The 19,017-nt window shown below is 44.4% G+C and overlaps 2 protein-coding genes across 2 annotated transcripts; both read left to right on the plus strand.

Moving 5' to 3' along the window:
- The first annotated feature begins 5,597 nt into the window (after positions 1-5,597).
- On the plus strand, positions 5,598-6,137 carry LOC123160752 (tropinone reductase homolog At2g29360-like). The gene is made up of 2 exons (XM_044578593.1): positions 5,598-5,727; positions 5,840-6,137. Exons 1-2 carry the CDS (start codon positions 5,642-5,644, stop codon positions 6,135-6,137), a joined length of 384 nt encoding a protein of 127 aa, XP_044434528.1. The 5' UTR covers positions 5,598-5,641.
- A 9,576-nt stretch (positions 6,138-15,713) lies between these two features.
- On the plus strand, positions 15,714-16,405 carry LOC123175946 (CASP-like protein 1U2). The gene has a single exon (XM_044590392.1). It carries the CDS (start codon positions 15,746-15,748, stop codon positions 16,262-16,264), a length of 519 nt encoding a protein of 172 aa, XP_044446327.1. The 5' UTR covers positions 15,714-15,745; the 3' UTR covers positions 16,265-16,405.
- Positions 16,406-19,017: the final 2,612 nt, after the last annotated feature.

Here is a 19,017-nt window from a genome sequence, read left to right on the forward strand (position 1 = left end):
ATGGGAGATTTTTTATGTGAATTCAATTTTTAATGAGAATTGTGAGATCTCGCTCATTTCACAAACCTGCTCCGCGCGCCACTTCTTCTATTCAACTCTGACAAATTCGTTATGAATATGCACAGAAGATGGGAATAATTCAAAAAACATTTAGTGCACTCCATATTTTTTTTTCATTCTTCTTTCTTCGAGTAGGGGGTATTTACAAATGTCACAAATAAGATTTCTATCATTTGCAGCGATAGTGTAAAAATAATGTTATTGTCGTCATGCTTTCACCTTTGTTTGTAATTGTAATTTATGTTTCCGTTCATGCTATAAAAGATTAAAAAAATGTTTCAGTTCATTGATCTGCTTCTGTGATGGATAAAATCTGCTTCGATTTATTTGAAATTTATGCCCTGTGTAACCAACATGATATTTTGTTTCAGAAGCATCATGATATTGCATCGGTCAACTAGACGATTAGAATCGATTCAAACTGGCTGCATCAAGACATAAAATATTTCACATGTTATAGAACCATCATGATCTTGCTTCCGTCGACTGGGCAATTAGATAACTGCTTCACCTTCACACATGCTTCCGTCAAAAAAGAAAATATTCCATATGTTTCTGAAGCTTCACGATCTTGTTTTCATTGACTAGACACTTGCTTCCAAGGAAATACTATTTTGCTTCCATAAAAAAGAAAAATATTTCCAGTCATAACTACACATGGTTCATACAAATTATGAACTTGTTTGCAACCCCTGAGCCCCGCCGTGGCTAGGCTACTTCGGCTACCACGTCCACCCTCCGCGCCAAAAAAAATACATTGCTTCCAAAGTGCCAACAGAGAATATAATTTGCTCCCATGGCTAATGAGATTGCTTCCAAGACAAGCGAGCATAATTACTGAAGCAGGAACATAGATTGCTTCCAATTGCTTTCGCAAAAAACGGATTGCTTCCAACTGATGCATTTTTTGTCCTAATGAGCTATAGAAGCATAGTTTGATATGTTGAAGCAGGAACAAAATAGTACCAAAGCATTGGCAAAGTCGTCTAACGAATGAAGAAAACATGTGGGATACTTGGAAGCATATTGCAGGTACAACAGAAACATGCCACATATGATACAGAAGCACACCCAATGAACTAAACCAAAGGGAGCACACACATCATCACCGAAAAAATTAAATACATAGAACAGTGAAGCATATTTGTAAGAATGAAGCATGATGTCACCACTCTCGCATGCGTGGTCAATCGGTCGAGGAACTTGGTGCATCGCTGACAGGAAGCATCGGAGACGATGCCGACCTGAACAAGGGCATCGTGCAGAGGGATGTCTCCGAGGCAACAGTTTCCTTGAATCCACTAGGAGCAGCATGTAGGCGCGTCAATTACTGAGCAATGCGAGAGTAAGGGCTAACACGCCGGCGAGACAGGATCAGCGATAGCCTCCCTGCCATGCTCCTCGCACATTTTCGGTACGTAATATTCAGATTAGCGAGATGAGACATGATGTTACGTTGGATCCAGATTGGTACCAACGGCAAGCCGGCGGCACACTGCTTCAGCTCCATCTTGACAATCTCCAGCAAGCACTACCATCAAAATAAAATTAAAAAACTAATCACAGGGATGAATGGAAAATAAAATTGGCAACCCACAACCTTGTACGGCCTAATCAACAAATCAAGAGCATGCTGGACAATAACAACCGCTGGTGAAGGGCACCATGGTCACTTGCATCCGCCACGATGCTCCGATGCGGTGGCAACAGATGAGCGTATCTTGAGGGAGAGAAAGATAACTGGCGGCAGGGCAGGAATTGACGGGCAGAGGCTCGTCCGGCAACGGGGTGGGGATCATTTGGAACGGGGAAAATCCCGACTCGGCCCGGCCGGCTATGGCTACAAAATCCTTGTTTACGTGAGCCCGAGCCCGGCCCGGTTTGCCTGTCAGGCTCAATTTCCAGGCCCGAGCCCATCCCAATGGCACGATCAGGCCTGGCACAGGAATTTTGGGCCGGGTCGGGTCAGGCCGTTCGGGCCGGGCTGCCCATGGCCAGGTATACTCTGGACCATGGGATGCGAAGGAAATCAATGGGTGAAGTTTGGTCTGACGTTTGGAAGAAAATCAGACATCTGACCATAAGTGTTTTTTTTTGCAGGTAACCATAAGTGTTTACATGTGGTAATTCTAATAAATGAAGCCTGTGATTAGAAACAACACAAAACAAAGAACTTCGTTTTATTGGGCTCATATAATGACAGTGGATTTCTATATGGAACAAAAAAAATTTGTACTTTATAACCAATGGAATGTATAATGTACTCCTTCCAATCCATATTAATTGATTCTAGTTTAGTACAAAGTTAGAAAAACTTTGTACTAAACCAACGTTAATTAATATGCATCAGAGGGAGTAACAAGTTTCACTGGGCAAACTTACAGCATAACCCCAATATGTTACTGAGCTCAAGTGAGCAAGGTAACGTTGTTGACAAATGCTCTACAAGTTGAGTCGGTCTTAACACGAGACACAATCCAAGAAATTCCAGTTCTACCAGGAATCACGACCTGATACATCCAAGGCTGACTGGTAGTCGAAGGGGGGAAATGAGATCTAACCATTGCAACGAATGATGCACGATAATCCCTACACATAATCTAAATCTAATCAGCAAACAGAAACCATGGACCAGAATCAAATTGTCCTCTGTAACCAATGGAATGTATGATGGCCGAGGATGGCCACTGTATGATGAGCAGCCGAGAATTCTTTTTTTCGACAAAGGATGGATTTTATTAACTCAAATGCAGCAAACACAATAAGCACACACCCGGCCTCTGCATAGTTAGGATGCACACAGCCAACACAAACTCACGTACACAAAAACACGCCAGCAAATAGCAAAGTCATATAGGAGCAAAGCTATGTGTAGGCGATGAAAAAACAAAAAGCCCCAAAGCGACCATGTCCGTGATGGGCAAACTAGAAAAATGACCGTATCTGCACCATTCATCTCATGACACCACACGGACGACGAGGTTCTTCAACAGCAACGCCTTCAGGAAGGGAGCGACACTTGAGCGTCGCCATCACCGGATCCAACCACAAAGGCTAGAATCTAGATTTTCACCCTGAAAAATCAGTCTGAGCATTCCGAACAATGCCTTCAACAAGGTAACGACATAAAAATGTCGCCATTGCCAGGTATACCCAACTCGGGGCAGACCTAGGCTTCTGCCCCGGCACTCGAGACCGGATGCTCAAGTAGCACCACCATCAAAGTCACTGACATGTTGTCGCCACCACTTTTCCACGATACCAGCAGCTACCAGTGATGTGACCGCCGCCGCCGCACAACCATCCTTCTGCATCAAGAATTCTTGTGCAAGGGTGATTTAGGTGATGTATCTTTCCTGCTGCTGCTGAAGCAAATGAACAGGGGACTTTGCGTCCAGATACAGAACACGAACTTCTTCGAGATCAGCCTGGCAGAGGATGGTGAATTCTGAATACAAGTGACTGAGATCAGGCTAGGAAGATGACATGTTATTGAAATTCAACACATGCCTTGCAGATCTTCTCTCTCCCATTAGCCTTGGCAACTACGCTTACAAAGGGATTCAAGGTCTATTACAATTTACAACCCGTTACAACTAACAATGCTTACACTAGGCACATACAGACATGTTGAAATTCAAATAGAAGAAAAAAAATATAGAATCTACAGTTATAGAGAATCTACCACGGTAGAGCACCCTAGGTTGATCGACAAGCTTGTTGACACCGCATTTCGTTTATTTAGCTTCCTATAAACATAATTGCTTGTCCTAAAAATGATGATAGATCAACACGCGGTACAGTACAAACAAAACGGGCTTGACTTGTCTCTTCGACCTGTCTAGCACACAATTTCTGACTTGACTTGTCTCACGTAGTTTCTTCGAGCTGTCCAGTTTCTTGTTTTGCTGCAGATTTTTCGTCAGTCATGGGCACGCGCGCCCGTCCGTACGATAAACAAGTGCATGGGGTAAATGCAAGTAATAACAGATGCTGACGGGGATATATGGACATCATCGAAGAGTGCACCGTGAATTTTTAGCGAAGACCCAATTCATTGCTGAAGTGAGGTGGACATGCACGTCCATAAGGTGTGACTTGTCGAGCACAATTGTGTGGATGGTACAAGTAGGAGCAGCAGTTCCGGAGACACCACACACTCTGTTACATTTTGTTCCGGTTCTGACTAGCCGGTCCGGCATGTCAGATTCGTCGATAAATCCACTCAACTGTTAGGCTGGCCGGTCGACGCCTATCACTGGCCAAAAAGATGGTGCCAGCAAATCTAATGGACAACATGCATGCCATCCCTGCCGACGGTCGCAACCAAACATCTCACCAGTCCAGCAAAAAACCTTGTCGTTATAGCAAAACAAAAACCCGGTGCCAGCAAATCAAATGGACTAGTCGTCCAATTGCAAACGTTGGTCGGTGTGGATGCAACTTTTTCGCCGGCCGGTTCCAGCACCGAGGCCGCCGTCTCCATTGCTGGCAATGCTGGTTGCAGCTTTTCACCGGCATGGTTCCAGCAAAAGAGACAGCCGGTTGAAGGCTGGAGCGTGTCGTCTCCATCACTGGCGGCTGCTGGTTTGCCGCGCTGATGAATTGTTGTCTGGTCACCACTCACCACCATGGTTGTTCCAGTTGTGCCTTGCCACACCATCCGTTCAGAAAACCGTCCATGGCCTCCCACGCTCTCCATTTGCAACACTGCCCCACAACACTACCCATCCGCATCCGTGGGGGCGGTAGGAGCCTGCGCGAGCACCGCAGCAAGACAGCTTGCCGGGGAAGATTGTCATGGCGTGGCTGGCCATGGCTGGCAAGCAGTGGTTGCGGTGGGAGGAGATTTGGGGAACGAGTGGACCCATATGCACACATGGAGCAATCTAAAGGGACGCGCGGTGCGACCGGCCGAGGATGGGCCGGAAGCCAACGTTTTCCTTTCTGTTCTATCCTGCCCCAAATTTCCTTTTTTCTTCTATCTATATCTAATATGAATAGTGGTGGTTTTTCTTAGTCAGCTTATAGTCTTCTTATAGTCTACGAAAGCACACCACCACCAAGGCACCAACCCACGGGTAGGAATAGGACAACCATCCCTAGTGGATCGCCATTGACTCTCTTAGAGAACTCAAAAAAAAAAACTACTCAGTACTCCCTCCATTCCTAAATATAGGTCTTTTTAGATATTCCACTATAGACTACATACGAAGCAAAATAAGTGAATCTATATTTTAAAATATGTCTATATACATCGGCACGTAGTTTGTAGTGAAATCTCTAAAAAGACTTACATTTAGAAACGGAGGGAGTACATCAATTAGTGAGGAGCGAGTATACTACTAAGTGCGTGCATCGCGCGAGCCCTTCCTTTACTCAGTATTTTTTTGGGGGAGATTCCACGAGGTGTATTTTTACTTTGCGAAGATGACAGGGAGGGTGTTGACCCTCGAACGATCTGACGATCCAAATCGCGTCCCACAGAGTGCTGCCTCGGCATACGAGGGATATGTTGCTAGCCACAACACAAAGCACCAGAACACGCAGAGAAGAGAGAGAGAGAGAGAGAGAGAGAGAGATGGCAGCCAGCAGCATGAGCAGGGACGAGAGGTGGAACCTGGCCGGCGCGACGGCGCTCGTCACCGGCGGCAGCAAAGGGATCGGGTACGGACGCAATCACATAATCTAATCAGCTAGCTTTCGTGCGAGTATATACATTCATGTTATCATGGAGTACTAAACTGCATGGCCGTATCGATGGGAAACGCTGACACAGCCACGCGATCGTGGAGGAGCTGGCGGGGCACGGGGCGCGGGTGCACACGTGCGCCCGGAGCGCCGCGGAGCTGGAGGAGTGCCGCCGCCGGTGGGAGGCCAAGGGGCTCCCGGTCACCGTCTCCGTCTGCGACGTCTCCCTACGCACCCACAGGGCGCAGCTCATGGAGACGGTTAAGCAGGTCTTCGACGGCAAGCTCGACATTCTGGTAACCAACTATCTCAGCGTAGTTTTTTTTTCCGACAAAGGCCGCTTTTCATCGGCTCGTAGTAAGCATCACGGGATACAAGCACAATAAAAACACCTGAAATCTCCAAGCCCTGGTATCCGATACTAAAGAGGCGATGTCTATACGGTACGCATCATTAGGAGGAAGGAGGAGCCGCTTGAGAGCTGTCCACCCCGCGTCGTCCTCCCCCTAGGGCGACTCGGGCGGCCAGAAACCTAGCCGCCGCCGCCGCAAACTCCCTCCTCCTCTCCCTCCGCCGCCGCCGGAAGACGCCGCCGGGCTAAGCCCGGGGGCCGACGGCGGTGGCGGGGCATCTCCTCTCTCGCGCGTTTCCGGGGTGGGGCGGAACCCAAGGCGTGTGGTGGCGCGACCGATCTGAGATCTGCGGCGCGGCGGACGGCGTGGAGGGCCTGGTGGTCTCGTCGGCGGCACCTCCGATCAGATCTGTTCTGACCGGTGCAGCCGGCGGTGGTGGTCATCTCTTCCGTCAGAGGTGGTCGGCCTGAGGATGGGTGTTCGAATCTCGGGATCCGTCATCTGGCACCCACTGCGAGTCGGGGAGACGTAGTTGCCGGTGAAAACCGAGCCGATGGCGGGTGATGGCGGCGTTCTGACCCACTCGTATTACTCCAGGGGAAACCCTAGGATCTGGTGCTCCAGACCGGACGATGGCGGCACTGCGGTGTCGTTTCTCTCTTGGAAGCATCGTTTTGTGGAGCAGCGATGGAAGTCAGAGGCAGGAGGTGGAGCGGCTTCGTCTTGCACGGAGCTTCGGTGGAGATGTCAAGTCATGCCTGACCGACAGGTGCTACGCTTGGTCATGCCTGGTCGGCAGGTGCTACGCACGACAGATCCTCCAAGGGCTTCAAGCTGTGTCGGCTGGTGGTACTTGGCAGCATGACGCTGAGGTGTATCAGTGACGACCGCGACTGTGTTCAGTTGTTTGCGCGCAGGGAGGAGGTGACGTTGGGCGCCGTGATGGCGTCGACGATAGCTGGACCGAGCAAGGTTGATGCATCAGTACAGTTCTGAAGATGGAGCGGTGGCAGTTGGCGGCGGCGGCCTCTGGGAGCACGCCGGATCAGTGTGTGCCCCGGACCCGGCAAATGGCTAGGTTGGGGTCTCAGGTCTTAGATGTTAGGCTTGGCTGCGATATCTGTTTGGTATTAGGCTCAGACTATCTACGCACCTTCATCAATTGAATAGGTGTAGCGACAGTTTGTTACTTAGACGGTGGCTTTAGTCTTACTGTTATATGACTTTGTAAGGTCTTGTGAGAATAATTAATAAAGTGGCCGTATGCATCGCCCAGATGCAGAGGCCGGGGATAATCCTTCTTTAAAAAAAATGCTATGCAGGTGAACAACGCGGCGCAGATTGTTGCCAAGGTGAGCGTGGAGTGGACATCGGAGTACTCACACCTGATGGCGACCAACTAAGAGTCGTACTTCCACCTCAGCCAGCTCGCGCACCCTTTCCTCCTCAACGCCTCCGTCGCCGGAGCAGGTAGCATCGTCAACATATCCTCCCATGCCGGCTCACTTGGCTTCCCTGGCCTCGCGCTCTACAGTATGGCAAAAGGTACCCTATTGCCTCTTTTTCAATTTTCGGTGATTGCTTACCAAGCAAAGCAAGCCGCTTGGTGTACCCTATTGCCTCTGTTTTCCAAACTTTTGAATTTCATAAGTCCAAGCAAAATGTAAAATCTACTTTTGGATACTAATTCATACGCATGAATCTAAGTATTCAATCTAAATATTTCTAAGATATCAATAGTCAAAATTTGAAATTAGACTCTATCCTTGACGATATTCTTAGATGCTATCAAATTAATCTAACTATTTGTACATATGATCACACTAAAATTTCAAAAGTTAGATTGTGCTCATTGGGATATACAAATATTTTTGAGAAGTTTTAAATTGAAGATATTCATAGCTGCAGCTCAATCCATATTTCAATTCAGACATCAAAATTTCATCTCCTTTATATCATTATAATAAATACCGTCTGGCATGCAGGAGGAATCAACCAGCTTACAAGGAGCCTTGCTACAGAATGGGCCCAGAACAAGATCCGGGTGAACTGTGTCGCCCCTAGCGCGACTAAGACCGACATGTTAAACAGTGTACGCACCATCAGGTTCTACATGAAAATATGTTATAGAAATGAATAGGTTGAACTGCTTTACATAAGTAGTTATATGATGTACTCCCTCCATTTTTAAATATAAGTCTTTTTACAGATTTCAATATGAACTACATATGGATGTATATGACGTAGTTTAGAGTGTAGATTCATTCATTTTGCTCCATATGTAGTCCATATTGGAATATCTTAAAAGACTTATATTTAGGAACGGAGGGAGTATATGCAATAGAATACTCTTTTACTATCGTTTTCGAGGAAACAATTTAACTAAGCCAACTGATATTGCTGCCACGCATGGCAAAATGTCGACAACTGATCACTATACCTGGAGATCATAGAAAACGAGTTGGCCAGGACTCCGATGCGGCGAGCAGGCGAGCCAGCCGAGGTGGCGATTGTGGTGTCATTTCTATGTATGCCGGCGGCATCCTTCGTCACCGGCCAAGTCATCACCGTCGATGGTGGTAGGACCATTAGTGGTTAGTCAATTAAGAGTACCTTGCGAATAAACTCCTGTGTGTGTTGATCACAAAGAGCGACAAAATCCAACAATCCAAAGACATTTCGTGGTACGTAGGCAGATCGAAAAGCATGTGTAACAGCGTGAGGTAACTTTTTTATTGAAGTGAAAGAAAGGCAATCCGTATAAATAATGGCTACATGGGTGTTAATTAGTTGTTACTAGGATTTTTTTTCTTAAACGCGGCTTTGCCCTTTTCTATTAGTTAACCTTGTATTTCCTATGCATATATCTCTAATCGTTGGGATGAAATACACGAACATGATTTTTTGGACAAAAGATATGATTTTATTCATTAATTAAATAAAATCACAACAAAGTAGAGCGCACACAAAGAGCAAAGATCATTGGTACAACCAAAAGTTACATAAAAAATTTCGAAGTGAAGTCCTTACCTCTGGCCTGGCTCTATGAACACTCCCACGAGGTCCACGACACGACACGCCACCCTGCCTAATTCCGCCAGTCCTCCCTGTCTACTTATGCTTGATATCGCTCTCTTCTCTCGGCCCCTTCATTGTTGGCCGGGATGATCCAGTTATCACACCACTCCCGCCAACCGGACCACTCCCATGCGTTCCCAGCCACGCCATCCCTCCTCCTCATGAACGTGAACATGCTGTCGCGCCTCCTCTCCTCCGCACATAGCTCTGGCCGGTTGACGCCATTGACGCACACAAGGTGTTACCTCTTTTATTCTTAGATAGTATGCTACCTCTTTTTGTTTTCTTTTTCCCCAGCAATTAGATCATGTTTAAATGAGTAAGGACGTTGGCGTTGTTCAATGACATTGGTGTCAATGAAAAATCATCCGAGGAGGAATGTTTATGATCCATTACCCGAAGGATGGTCATGAAATCCTTGAGGATGATGATGATTTGGGCATGGTGGCTCTTTTGCTTGCGGAGATGGACGAGGGCAACAACCGAAAGCATGCATGTTCTCAACCGGGGTGTGTTATGATTCTTCGGAACATGTTAGAATCATCGCATGTGTGATTACTTTGCAGAGCCCGTGTATCCCGAGCTTCTTTTCAGGAGACGCTCCGGAGCAGAGAAATCGGAATTAAAATGAGGTTCATATTGAGCACCCCGAAAGTTTGAATTATTATGATTTGGGGGTGAAAACATTAAAGTTGAATTGTTGTGATATGAATTTGAAGTTAAAATGGGGTTCTATGCAAAAGAAAAAAAAAGAGAAATAAAAATCTAGGAACTGCAGTTATAAATAATCTGATAAGGCAAGGCAACCTGAAATCTCAAAGCTTTTATGGATTGACCATAAAGTGGTTTAGGGTCTTCCATTATAAGAATCTGCTAGAGTTGCACTTAGGTCTCTCTGGGCATTGAGCACCAACAACATTTTCTTCACCAGATTGATAGATAAGCTTGCTGTCACTTCATTGCATCTTTTTTACCTTCCTAGACATAGATGTCTGTCGTGACAAACAGTGGCAGAGCTGTTGAGAGATAAATGAGGGGGTAAATGGCGAAATATATTTTTTAGGGTACTATTTCTCTCAACTTCTGCCAACCAAAACAGAGTTTCTTCACAAAAAATCCATGGGAGATGGACCCCATGCAGACAGTATCAGAAATTGGATAGTCACTCATCTTAGCTAGGCCCCATTAGTTTCTTGATGCTAGAAAGAACTGGAATCGGATGGGCTATGTGCCATGTAATTTTTCTTTTTTCTTTTATGCTTGTACATATATATTTACTTTATTTATATAAAATTCATACTGTAGAACGATTTCTTCGAACGGTGATCAGACCGAGACCGACACGCAGTCACGTAGTAGAGTACAAAAAGGACGACCGACTTGCAGCTTGACTTGTCTCACGCATGCTTCCCGACCTGGCCTGCCTACTACACAATTTCTTCGAAGTGCCCGGTCTCTTCCTTTTTGTTTGCTGTTGCAGATTTGTCTCGATAAATAAACAAGTGGCCAAGTGAAAGCAAGCAGTAGTGGATGCCAACAGGGACGTGCACGTCAACAGGGTAGACTAAGTGAAGACTAAGATTGCGTATTCCAGAAAAAGACTGAGATTGGAAATGTCATACTGACTGCGCTCTCGATTCCTGTAGTGACATATACTTTTTATAATCAAATCTAAAATCCACAAATTTGAGACAAATCCATTTGTTCAAAATGCTCAGAAGCTTTGAATTGAGAATAGATATACTAAAACATGAACTGTACTAGCAAACCAGTCAACAAAAGTTGTGTCGACACTTCAATATCTTCGCCAGAGCTATATATATATATATATATATATATATATATATATATATATATATATATATATATATATATATATATATATATATATATATATATATATATATATATATATATATATATATATATATATATCGTCTGTTTCGAGGCAGAGTTCTGTCTAGCCAATGGCAGGCGCTCTACTAGGCCAACCCTTTACTGCAGCACCAATTTTTTTAGTTCCACTGTTTTGCATGGTTTTTGCTTTGGTTCTCTTCCGTTTTTCCTTTTCCTTTTCATTTATTCTTCAGTTTTCTTTGTTTCTTTCTTCGTATTTTTTTCTTTCTTTGGTTTTCACCAATTTTTCTTCGGTTTCTTCTCTTTTTTTCAACACATGTCTACATTTTTCATACGCATTGTACATTTTTCGTATACAGCAGGAATATTTGTTTTATACATGCCTAACAAATTTAAAATATATTCTTTGTGTCTAATTCGTTCATACACAATGTACATTGTTTGTATACTTCTAAAATATTTTTTATATACCTTAAAAATTTTAAATACGTGATTAACATTGTTTCAAATAATCATTTCTTAGATTCAATATGTGTTAAAATAATTGGAATACACGTTGAAACATTTTTTTCACATGGGATAAACATTTGAAAAAATCAAAAACAGTTTGCTTGAAATGCATGAACATTTTCTAAATGTAACATGCATTTCATTAATGGTATGAAACATTCTTTTTTAGAATAAGACGAACATTTTTCACATTGTTTGACATTTCGAACAACTTTCAAAGCATGAACTTTTTTTTAAATCTCACATACATTTTTGAGTGGTATAAATATTTTTCTAAAAGTTGAGTGACCGGTTTCTTACACTGCATTTACATTTCTCTAATTGTGCAATGAACATGTAAAAAATAATAATCTAATATAATTATTTATTTTTTAAATAAAAAGGTAAAAAAACGCATGCGACTTCTGCATGACAGGAACTCGTGGTTAGTGGGCCGGCCTACTGTTGGTTCCCTTAGGCGATGCAGTCTATTATCTGATATGAAGCGAGACATAGACATGCCCCAATATCTTTGTCTGCGGGCAAATTGTAGGCCTATGGCCCAAGGAGTGACATGAGGGTTGTAGCTAGGAAGTGTGAAATCACTAAACAAGGAGTACTCGTTCCGAAAGTCACTCCCACCTTTCCAGATTGCGACAAGTGTCACTACATGTGCGCCACTTTTCACAACCTGAATGTTTTCCCTTTTTTGTAGATTCGTTTATTCAAAATGTTTTATCTCTCAAACCATGCGTCCTAATCTCGAACCATTTTCATTGTTTGATTCCTTGCGTCGAGATCTTCAAAACTAGATCCATGTTGATAGGTTTCAATGGATTTTTTTCCACAAGAAAAACCAGATGAAAAAACCTGAGCCGGAAGGATATTATATTTTCTTTACGAGAGGCACGACCGTGCCTCTCGCGGAAGAAAATCTATGCTCTCGGGAGAAGTAAATCTGTGTCTCTCGCGAAAAGAAAAAACATGTTTTTTCCGTTTTTTGAGAGGCATGACCGTGCCTCTCGCGGAAGCAAACCCGTGCCTCCATGAGAAGTAAATATGTGCATCTCGTGAAAGGAAAGAAAAACGCATTTTCCCTTTTTCCAAGAGGCACGACCGTGCATCTCGTGGAAGCATATCCGTGCCTCCACGAGAAATAAATCCGTGCCTCTCGTAAAAGAAAAATAAATAGGAAAACACATTTTCCCCCTTTCCGAGAGGCACGACCATGCCTCCCGCAGAAGAAAAACTGTGCCTCTACGAGAAGTAAATCTGTGTCCCTCGCGGAAGGGGAAAAAAGAAAATGTATTTTTTTCCTTTTTCTAAAGGCACGACCGTACCTCTCGTGGAAGCAAATTCATGCCCCCATGAGAAGTAAATCCGTGTCTCTCATGAAAAAAAATAGAAAAACATATTTTTTTCCCTTCTGAGAGGCACGACCTGCCTCTCGCAAAAGCAAACTGTGCCTCCACAAGAAGTAAGTATGTGCCTCTCGCGATAAATAATTAGAAAACACTTTTCTTCTCCCTGGCTGAGAGGCACTACCATGCCTCTCGCGGATGGAAATAAATAAACGTGTTTTTTCACGAAAAAATTGTTTTTCAAAATTTTATTTTTGGCCAAAATGCTAAGATAAATCGGGGGGAAACAAAAAACCAAACAAATCAAAAAAGATTCATCTAAAAGCCGAAAACGCGTACAGAAAAAAAATCTAAAGGAAGCGCTGAGCACAACACGTGGCAGCGGTTGAGAGCCCGCTCCCAGTCCACAGCAAGTGACCCTTGTGGGGGCTTCCAAAGGAGTACTCCTTGATTAATTGTTCTCTAGGAAGCGCAAACGTTATTCCCAGCATAACACGATGAGGGCCAGCAATTGCCCCCCCCCCCCCCCCCCTAGCCCTCCCATTTGCGGCTTTTTTTAATTGTGATTCTTTTTGCTGGGTTACTTTCAGCTAATTTTTTAAAAAAAATCTAGATGTACTAAAATTTTGTGAACAAAATCTGTGACCATTTTTTGAAATTTGGCACATATTTTTTTTATCTGGAACATTTCTAAATATTGAACATGTTTTAAAATTTGTGAAAAAATTAAGATCCTTGAACGTTTTAAAAATTTACATACAATCTTAAATTTGTGCGCATTTAAAAAAATGTTAACATTTGTATGAATTTCATTGAAAAGAAAAAATGAAAAAAAAATAAACAAAACAAATACATGCACTCTGTGCCACACTTGGGCTGCCCAAAGCGAGCGCGGGGAGGGTACGTGTGCAGCATGTTCGGTCGCCCTGCACCACCCTATGCGCATAGTAGGAGGTTTCCGGACAAAGGCTCAGGCATGAAAGACGCTTAGTCTGCTAGTGCTCATGTGTGTTTTGAGTTCTTCAAAAGCTAGCTTTAGAGTGTAGCCATTTGTTCTGGTGAGGCGTTGCACCATTCTTGAAGTATCTTTGCAGCTACATGTCCAGTATGTCATTGATTTCCGTTGGATTTACTTTGATCCCTCTTTGACATCAAGGATGCAAAATTCCTACATGAACTCCAAAGGCACACTTCGTTGGTTTAAACTTCAATTGATACCCTTGGAGGTTGGAGAAGGTCTCTGCAATATCATTTGGATGGGTGCTTGCAAGGTCCACGACACGGCACGCCAACCCACTTATTTCCGCCGGTCCTTCCCGCCTACATTTGCTCGGTATCGCCCTCTTCTCTCCGCCCCTTCATTGCTGCCCAGGATGATCCAGTTATCGCACTACTCCCGCCGCCGCACCACTCCCGCGCGTTTCCAGCCACGCCGTCCCTCCTCCCATGAACATGAACATGCTCTAGCCGGTTGACGCCGTTGACGCACACAAGGTGTCACCTCTTTTTTTCTTAGATAGGATGCTACCTCTCTCTGTTTTTTTTTTTTTGCTTTTTTCCAGCAGTTAGATCATGTTGAAATGAGTAAGCATGTTGGCGTTGTAATGACATTGGTGTCTGAAAATTCATCCGAGGAGGAATGTTTAGGATTCATTGCCCGGAGGATGGCGATGAAATTCTTGAGGATGATGATGATTTGGGCACGGTGGCTCTTTTGCTTGCGGAGATGGATGAGGGCAACAACGGAAAGCATGCATGTTCTCAACCGGGGTGTGTTATGATTCTTCGGAACATGTTAGAACCATCGGATATGTGATTACTTTGCAGAGTCTGAGCATCTTTTCAGGAGACGATCCGGAGCAGAGAAATCGTAATTAAAATGAGGTTCATACGAGAGATGAGCAGCCCGAAAGTTTGAATTATTATGATTTGGGGGTGAAAACATTAAAGTTTGAATTGTTGTGATATGAATTTGAAGTTAAAATGGGGTTCATATGCAAAAGAAAAGAAGAGAAATAAAAATCTAGGAACTGCAGTTATAAATAATCTGATAAGGCAAAGCAGCCTGAAATCTCAAACATTTATGGATTGACCATAAAGTGGTTTTAGGGTCTTCCATTATAATAATCAGCTAGAGTTGCACTTAGGTCTGTGCATTCAGCACCAACAACATTTTCTTCACCAGATTGATACTCCCTCCGTCCTAAAAATAAGTGACTCAACTTTGTACTCATTTTGGATAAGCTCGCTGACACTTCATTACATCTTTTTTACCTTCCTAAACATGAATGTGTGTCCTGACGAACAGTGGCGGGGCTACTGAGGCATAAATGAGGGGGCAAATGACGAAATATTTTTTCAAGGGTCCAAAGACACTATTTCTCTCAATTTCTGCCAACCAAACACGTCGTCATGCAGTAGATAGAGTACAAAAAGGACGACCGACTTACGCCCACAGCAGCTTGACTTGTCGTCTCAGGCGTGCTTTCCGACCTGCCCTACGCAATTTCTTCGAACTGCCCGATCTCTTCCTTTTTGTTTGCTCTTGCAGATTTGTCTCCAGTCCCATGCACGCGCGTCCGTCCGTCCGAAAGATAAACAAGTGGCCGACGTGAAAGCAAGCAAAAAAGAAATGGAAGCAATGGTGGATGCCAACACGGACATGCACGTCTACGGAGTATACTGAGAAGTTTAGCGACGACCCAGGTCAATGCCGACGTGGACGCGCACGTCAACAGAGCGTGACATGTCCAGCATTACCGTGTCCGTGTGGAAGCATGGCATGCATAAATAGTTGCACCAAGCTATTGTAGACAGCATCGTAGGTAAGCAACAGCAAAAATCCATCCATCGACCATGTCTGGGTGGTGGGAGGACGAGCCCAACGGCTCCAAGGCGGTGGGCCTGCTGCTGCGCCTGTCCGCGCTCATCCTGGCCCTCGCGTCGGCGGTCATGATGGCCACGGCCGACGACTGCGCCATCGCCGGCGCAACGCCGCCCACGGCCGTCACCTACCGGGACTACGGCGCCTTCGTATACCTGGTGTGGGCCAACGTCGCCGCGACCGTGCTGCAGGCCGCGGCCGTCTACCTGCAGCTCAGCGGCGCCGGCGGCGACGACGATGACGACGGGGGCAGCCAGGTCCCCGGGGTCGTGCTGGTCGTCGTCGACGTGCTGGCGCAGGCGCTGCTCTACTCGTCGACGGGCGCCGCGTACGGGTGTGGGAAGGTCGGCGTCGACGTCTGCGTGGCGTTCGGCGAGCAGGTGGGGCGGTCCAAGCTGCTGTCCTTTGGCGCCAGCGTCTCCCTCGGCCTCGCCGCCGTCGTCAAGGACGTCTCGCTGCCGTTCAATGTCTGGCCCGGCTCATCGGACTGAGCTGCCGGACGGCCAGCCCAGAGAACCGTGTGCCGTGTTAGTGTGTATGCGTGCATGGTACAGTACAGAGTATACGGCAACTGTAAGCATCGTGTACTGGTTGGCTATTGATCACGCGACTTATTCGCCGAGGGTTTTCTATCTTTCCGTACAAGAAAGAAGGCCGTCTAGCCGACGCACGGGCGACAAGCTTTCCAGCAACGTTTTCCGGCGGCTTCTGTGCTGACGATCTCTTGGTTGCCGGTGGTGAGAGGGTCAATCGGATCTCTTGTGTGGGGACGTCAGACGTGTGTAGCTATAGATTTAAGGCCCTATTAGTTTAGGTTTTGGTTGTTGACGTCTTGGATTCGGCGGCGGCGACGACGACTGCGGCCCAGAATGAGAAAAGCTTCAGGCGTTTCTCCAACGAGGCGTCTTGCTCTATGGTCATTGATGGATTTGAAAACTAATTTGTTCAAGCGAGGATGGCGTGACAGAGCATCCTTGTGGTGGTCTTGTGTCTTTGGCCTTCACCGTTGCGGCAATGTTTGCTCCAGTGTCGGCACAGAGCTTGGGACGTAGTCCAGGAGCAGATGCAGATTGTGGTTCGCGTCGGCGATATCTGAAAGATGGCAGGTCGTGTGTTGGATTCGTGGTTGACGACTAGTAGGTATGATTTCCTCCTCCTACGTCTTTCTTGAGCGGGCTGGAGGTGGGAGGTGGGAGGAGATATGAACTTTGATGGTGTGTTCGGGGATGTGCATATTAGATTTAGATACAGAACAAAATTGCTTTTCTATCCTACAAACTAATCATGTCCTACAGGAAAACTCACAAGCAATAGGACTATCGTTAGTACATGTAGGAATGAGTTCAACAACAGAAGAAGAAAATATGAAAAAGTGAATATATACCAGCGTAGGGTGTTCTTACTTCAAGTTAGACAATTAGCCCATACAAACTAATATCAGGATATTCATGGTCGGCATAATGTGACCATATACTGTACTCCTTCCGTTCGGAAATACTTGTCGGAGGAATGGATGTATTTAAACGTATTTTAGTTTTAGATGCATCTATTTATATCCATTTTCACGACAAGTATTTTCGGATGGAGGGAGTATCATTCACTCTCGGTGTGCAAAGTCGTATTCTTATCCAGGGCAACGCGTCAAATGTTGACTAGATGGGCATAGTAAACTAGTTGTACTACTGTATTTTGATTCCAAATTACTGGAAAATTGGACAAAATATAGTTAACAACTAAATTTTACATCGGCAATAAATTTGTAGCATAATTTACAATTATCCACTAATAGAAAAAATGACTTTACGTGAGACACATTAGTCCCGGTTTGAACGGCTATGCATCAGTCTCTGTTCGTGTTGAACCTTTAGTACCGGTTCATGGCACGAACCGGTACTAAAGGGGTGGTGGCAGGCCGGCGTCAGGCGGGGGCCGACGAGCCCCTAAACCGACACAAACCGGGACTAAAGGGTAATTTTCAAACTCTACCCCCCAATCGCCTTTTCAGTTTTGAAAAAAAAACAAAAGAAAATGACAAAAACTTCTAAAATTAAAATCCTTCTAGATGTAGTTATGTTACTACATCTAGTAGTTAGGGAAATTTAAAAATATAAATTTCGACATGTTTTGCAAAAAAATGTTATGAAAAAGTAAAACGACTATATCTTTTGCATACGATATCGAAAAAAAACATATAACATATCAAAATGTTTAACACGAAAATCCGCATCCGATTGTGACTGCCGCAGGCTGTTTTACAAATTTTTAGAATCCTCAAATTCTAAAAGGAAAAAAGTTATGCTCAAATTTCAGTTTTTTTGAATTTTGGTTAAATCTGGTCAAACTACTTATTCAAGAAATGTTAGTGTTACTAATTAATTATTCAATAATGTTAGTGTTACTAAATAATTATTTTAATTGTTTTGAATTTTGGTCAAATCTGGTCAAACTACTTATTCAAGAAATATTAGTGTTACTAAATAATTATTGTATTTTAGAATAATAGTTTCAAACTCAAACAGTGAAATGTGTGACTTCATACTCAAGCTAAACTCCTGAGGGTTAATAGGATTGACAGCTTACTACTGTCAGGAAAACAACAAGTGCTGACTTGGAAACTAGGGGAATAGAACTCGGACGTTAAGCGTGCTCAGGTTGGAGTAGTGAGCGGATGGGTGATTGGCTGGGAAGTTAGACGATTTGGAGTGAGTGGTGTACACTTGAGCAGTTATGAGGGGTGATTAGAGACTAAATCGTCAAATAATTTAGAAAATTGAAATAAAAAAAAAATCATTTTTCAAAAGAATTCGAAAAAAAATCCTTTAGCCCCGGTTGATGTTACCAACTGGTACTAAAGGTCCCCTAGACCACGGCGCGGGCTCGTGCCACGTGGTGGGCCTTTGGCCCCGGTTCGTGTTGAACCGGGACTAAAGGGGGTACCTTTAGTTCCCACCCTTTAGTGCCGGTTCCAGAACCGGGACCAAAAGTTATTTTTCTACTAGTGATCATACACGACAAGCATTAATACTTTTTTAACAGGAGGCATCAAAGTACCTTGAACAACAAAGAGCAAGAAACCATAGTAGAAATGGATCAATCAGCCTTACAATATGTGTGGTGGTGATTCACAGGAACAACTCCTGCTTACATATCTCACACCTCATCCATACTCATTCGTTCCATATATGATGTTTACATTTGTAATTTACACAAATCAGATGCGTTGTAGGTCATGCACTTTCAACAA

This window comes from Triticum aestivum, chromosome 1D, assembly GCF_018294505.1.
Source record: "Triticum aestivum cultivar Chinese Spring chromosome 1D, IWGSC CS RefSeq v2.1, whole genome shotgun sequence".
Taxonomy (NCBI): Eukaryota; Viridiplantae; Streptophyta; class Magnoliopsida; order Poales; family Poaceae; genus Triticum; species Triticum aestivum.

Excerpts from the sequence above, each read along its gene's own strand:
- LOC123160752 (XM_044578593.1), top strand. The coding sequence starts at position 5,642 with ATGGCAGCCAGCAGCATGAGCAGGGACGAGAGGTGGAACCTGGCCGGC. Across the intron at positions 5,728-5,839 it reads GGCGGCAGCAAAGGGATCGG|CCACGCGATCGTGGAGGAGC; the intron begins GTACGGACGCAA and ends ACGCTGACACAG.
- LOC123175946 (XM_044590392.1), top strand. The coding sequence starts at position 15,746 with ATGTCTGGGTGGTGGGAGGACGAGCCCAACGGCTCCAAGGCGGTGGGC.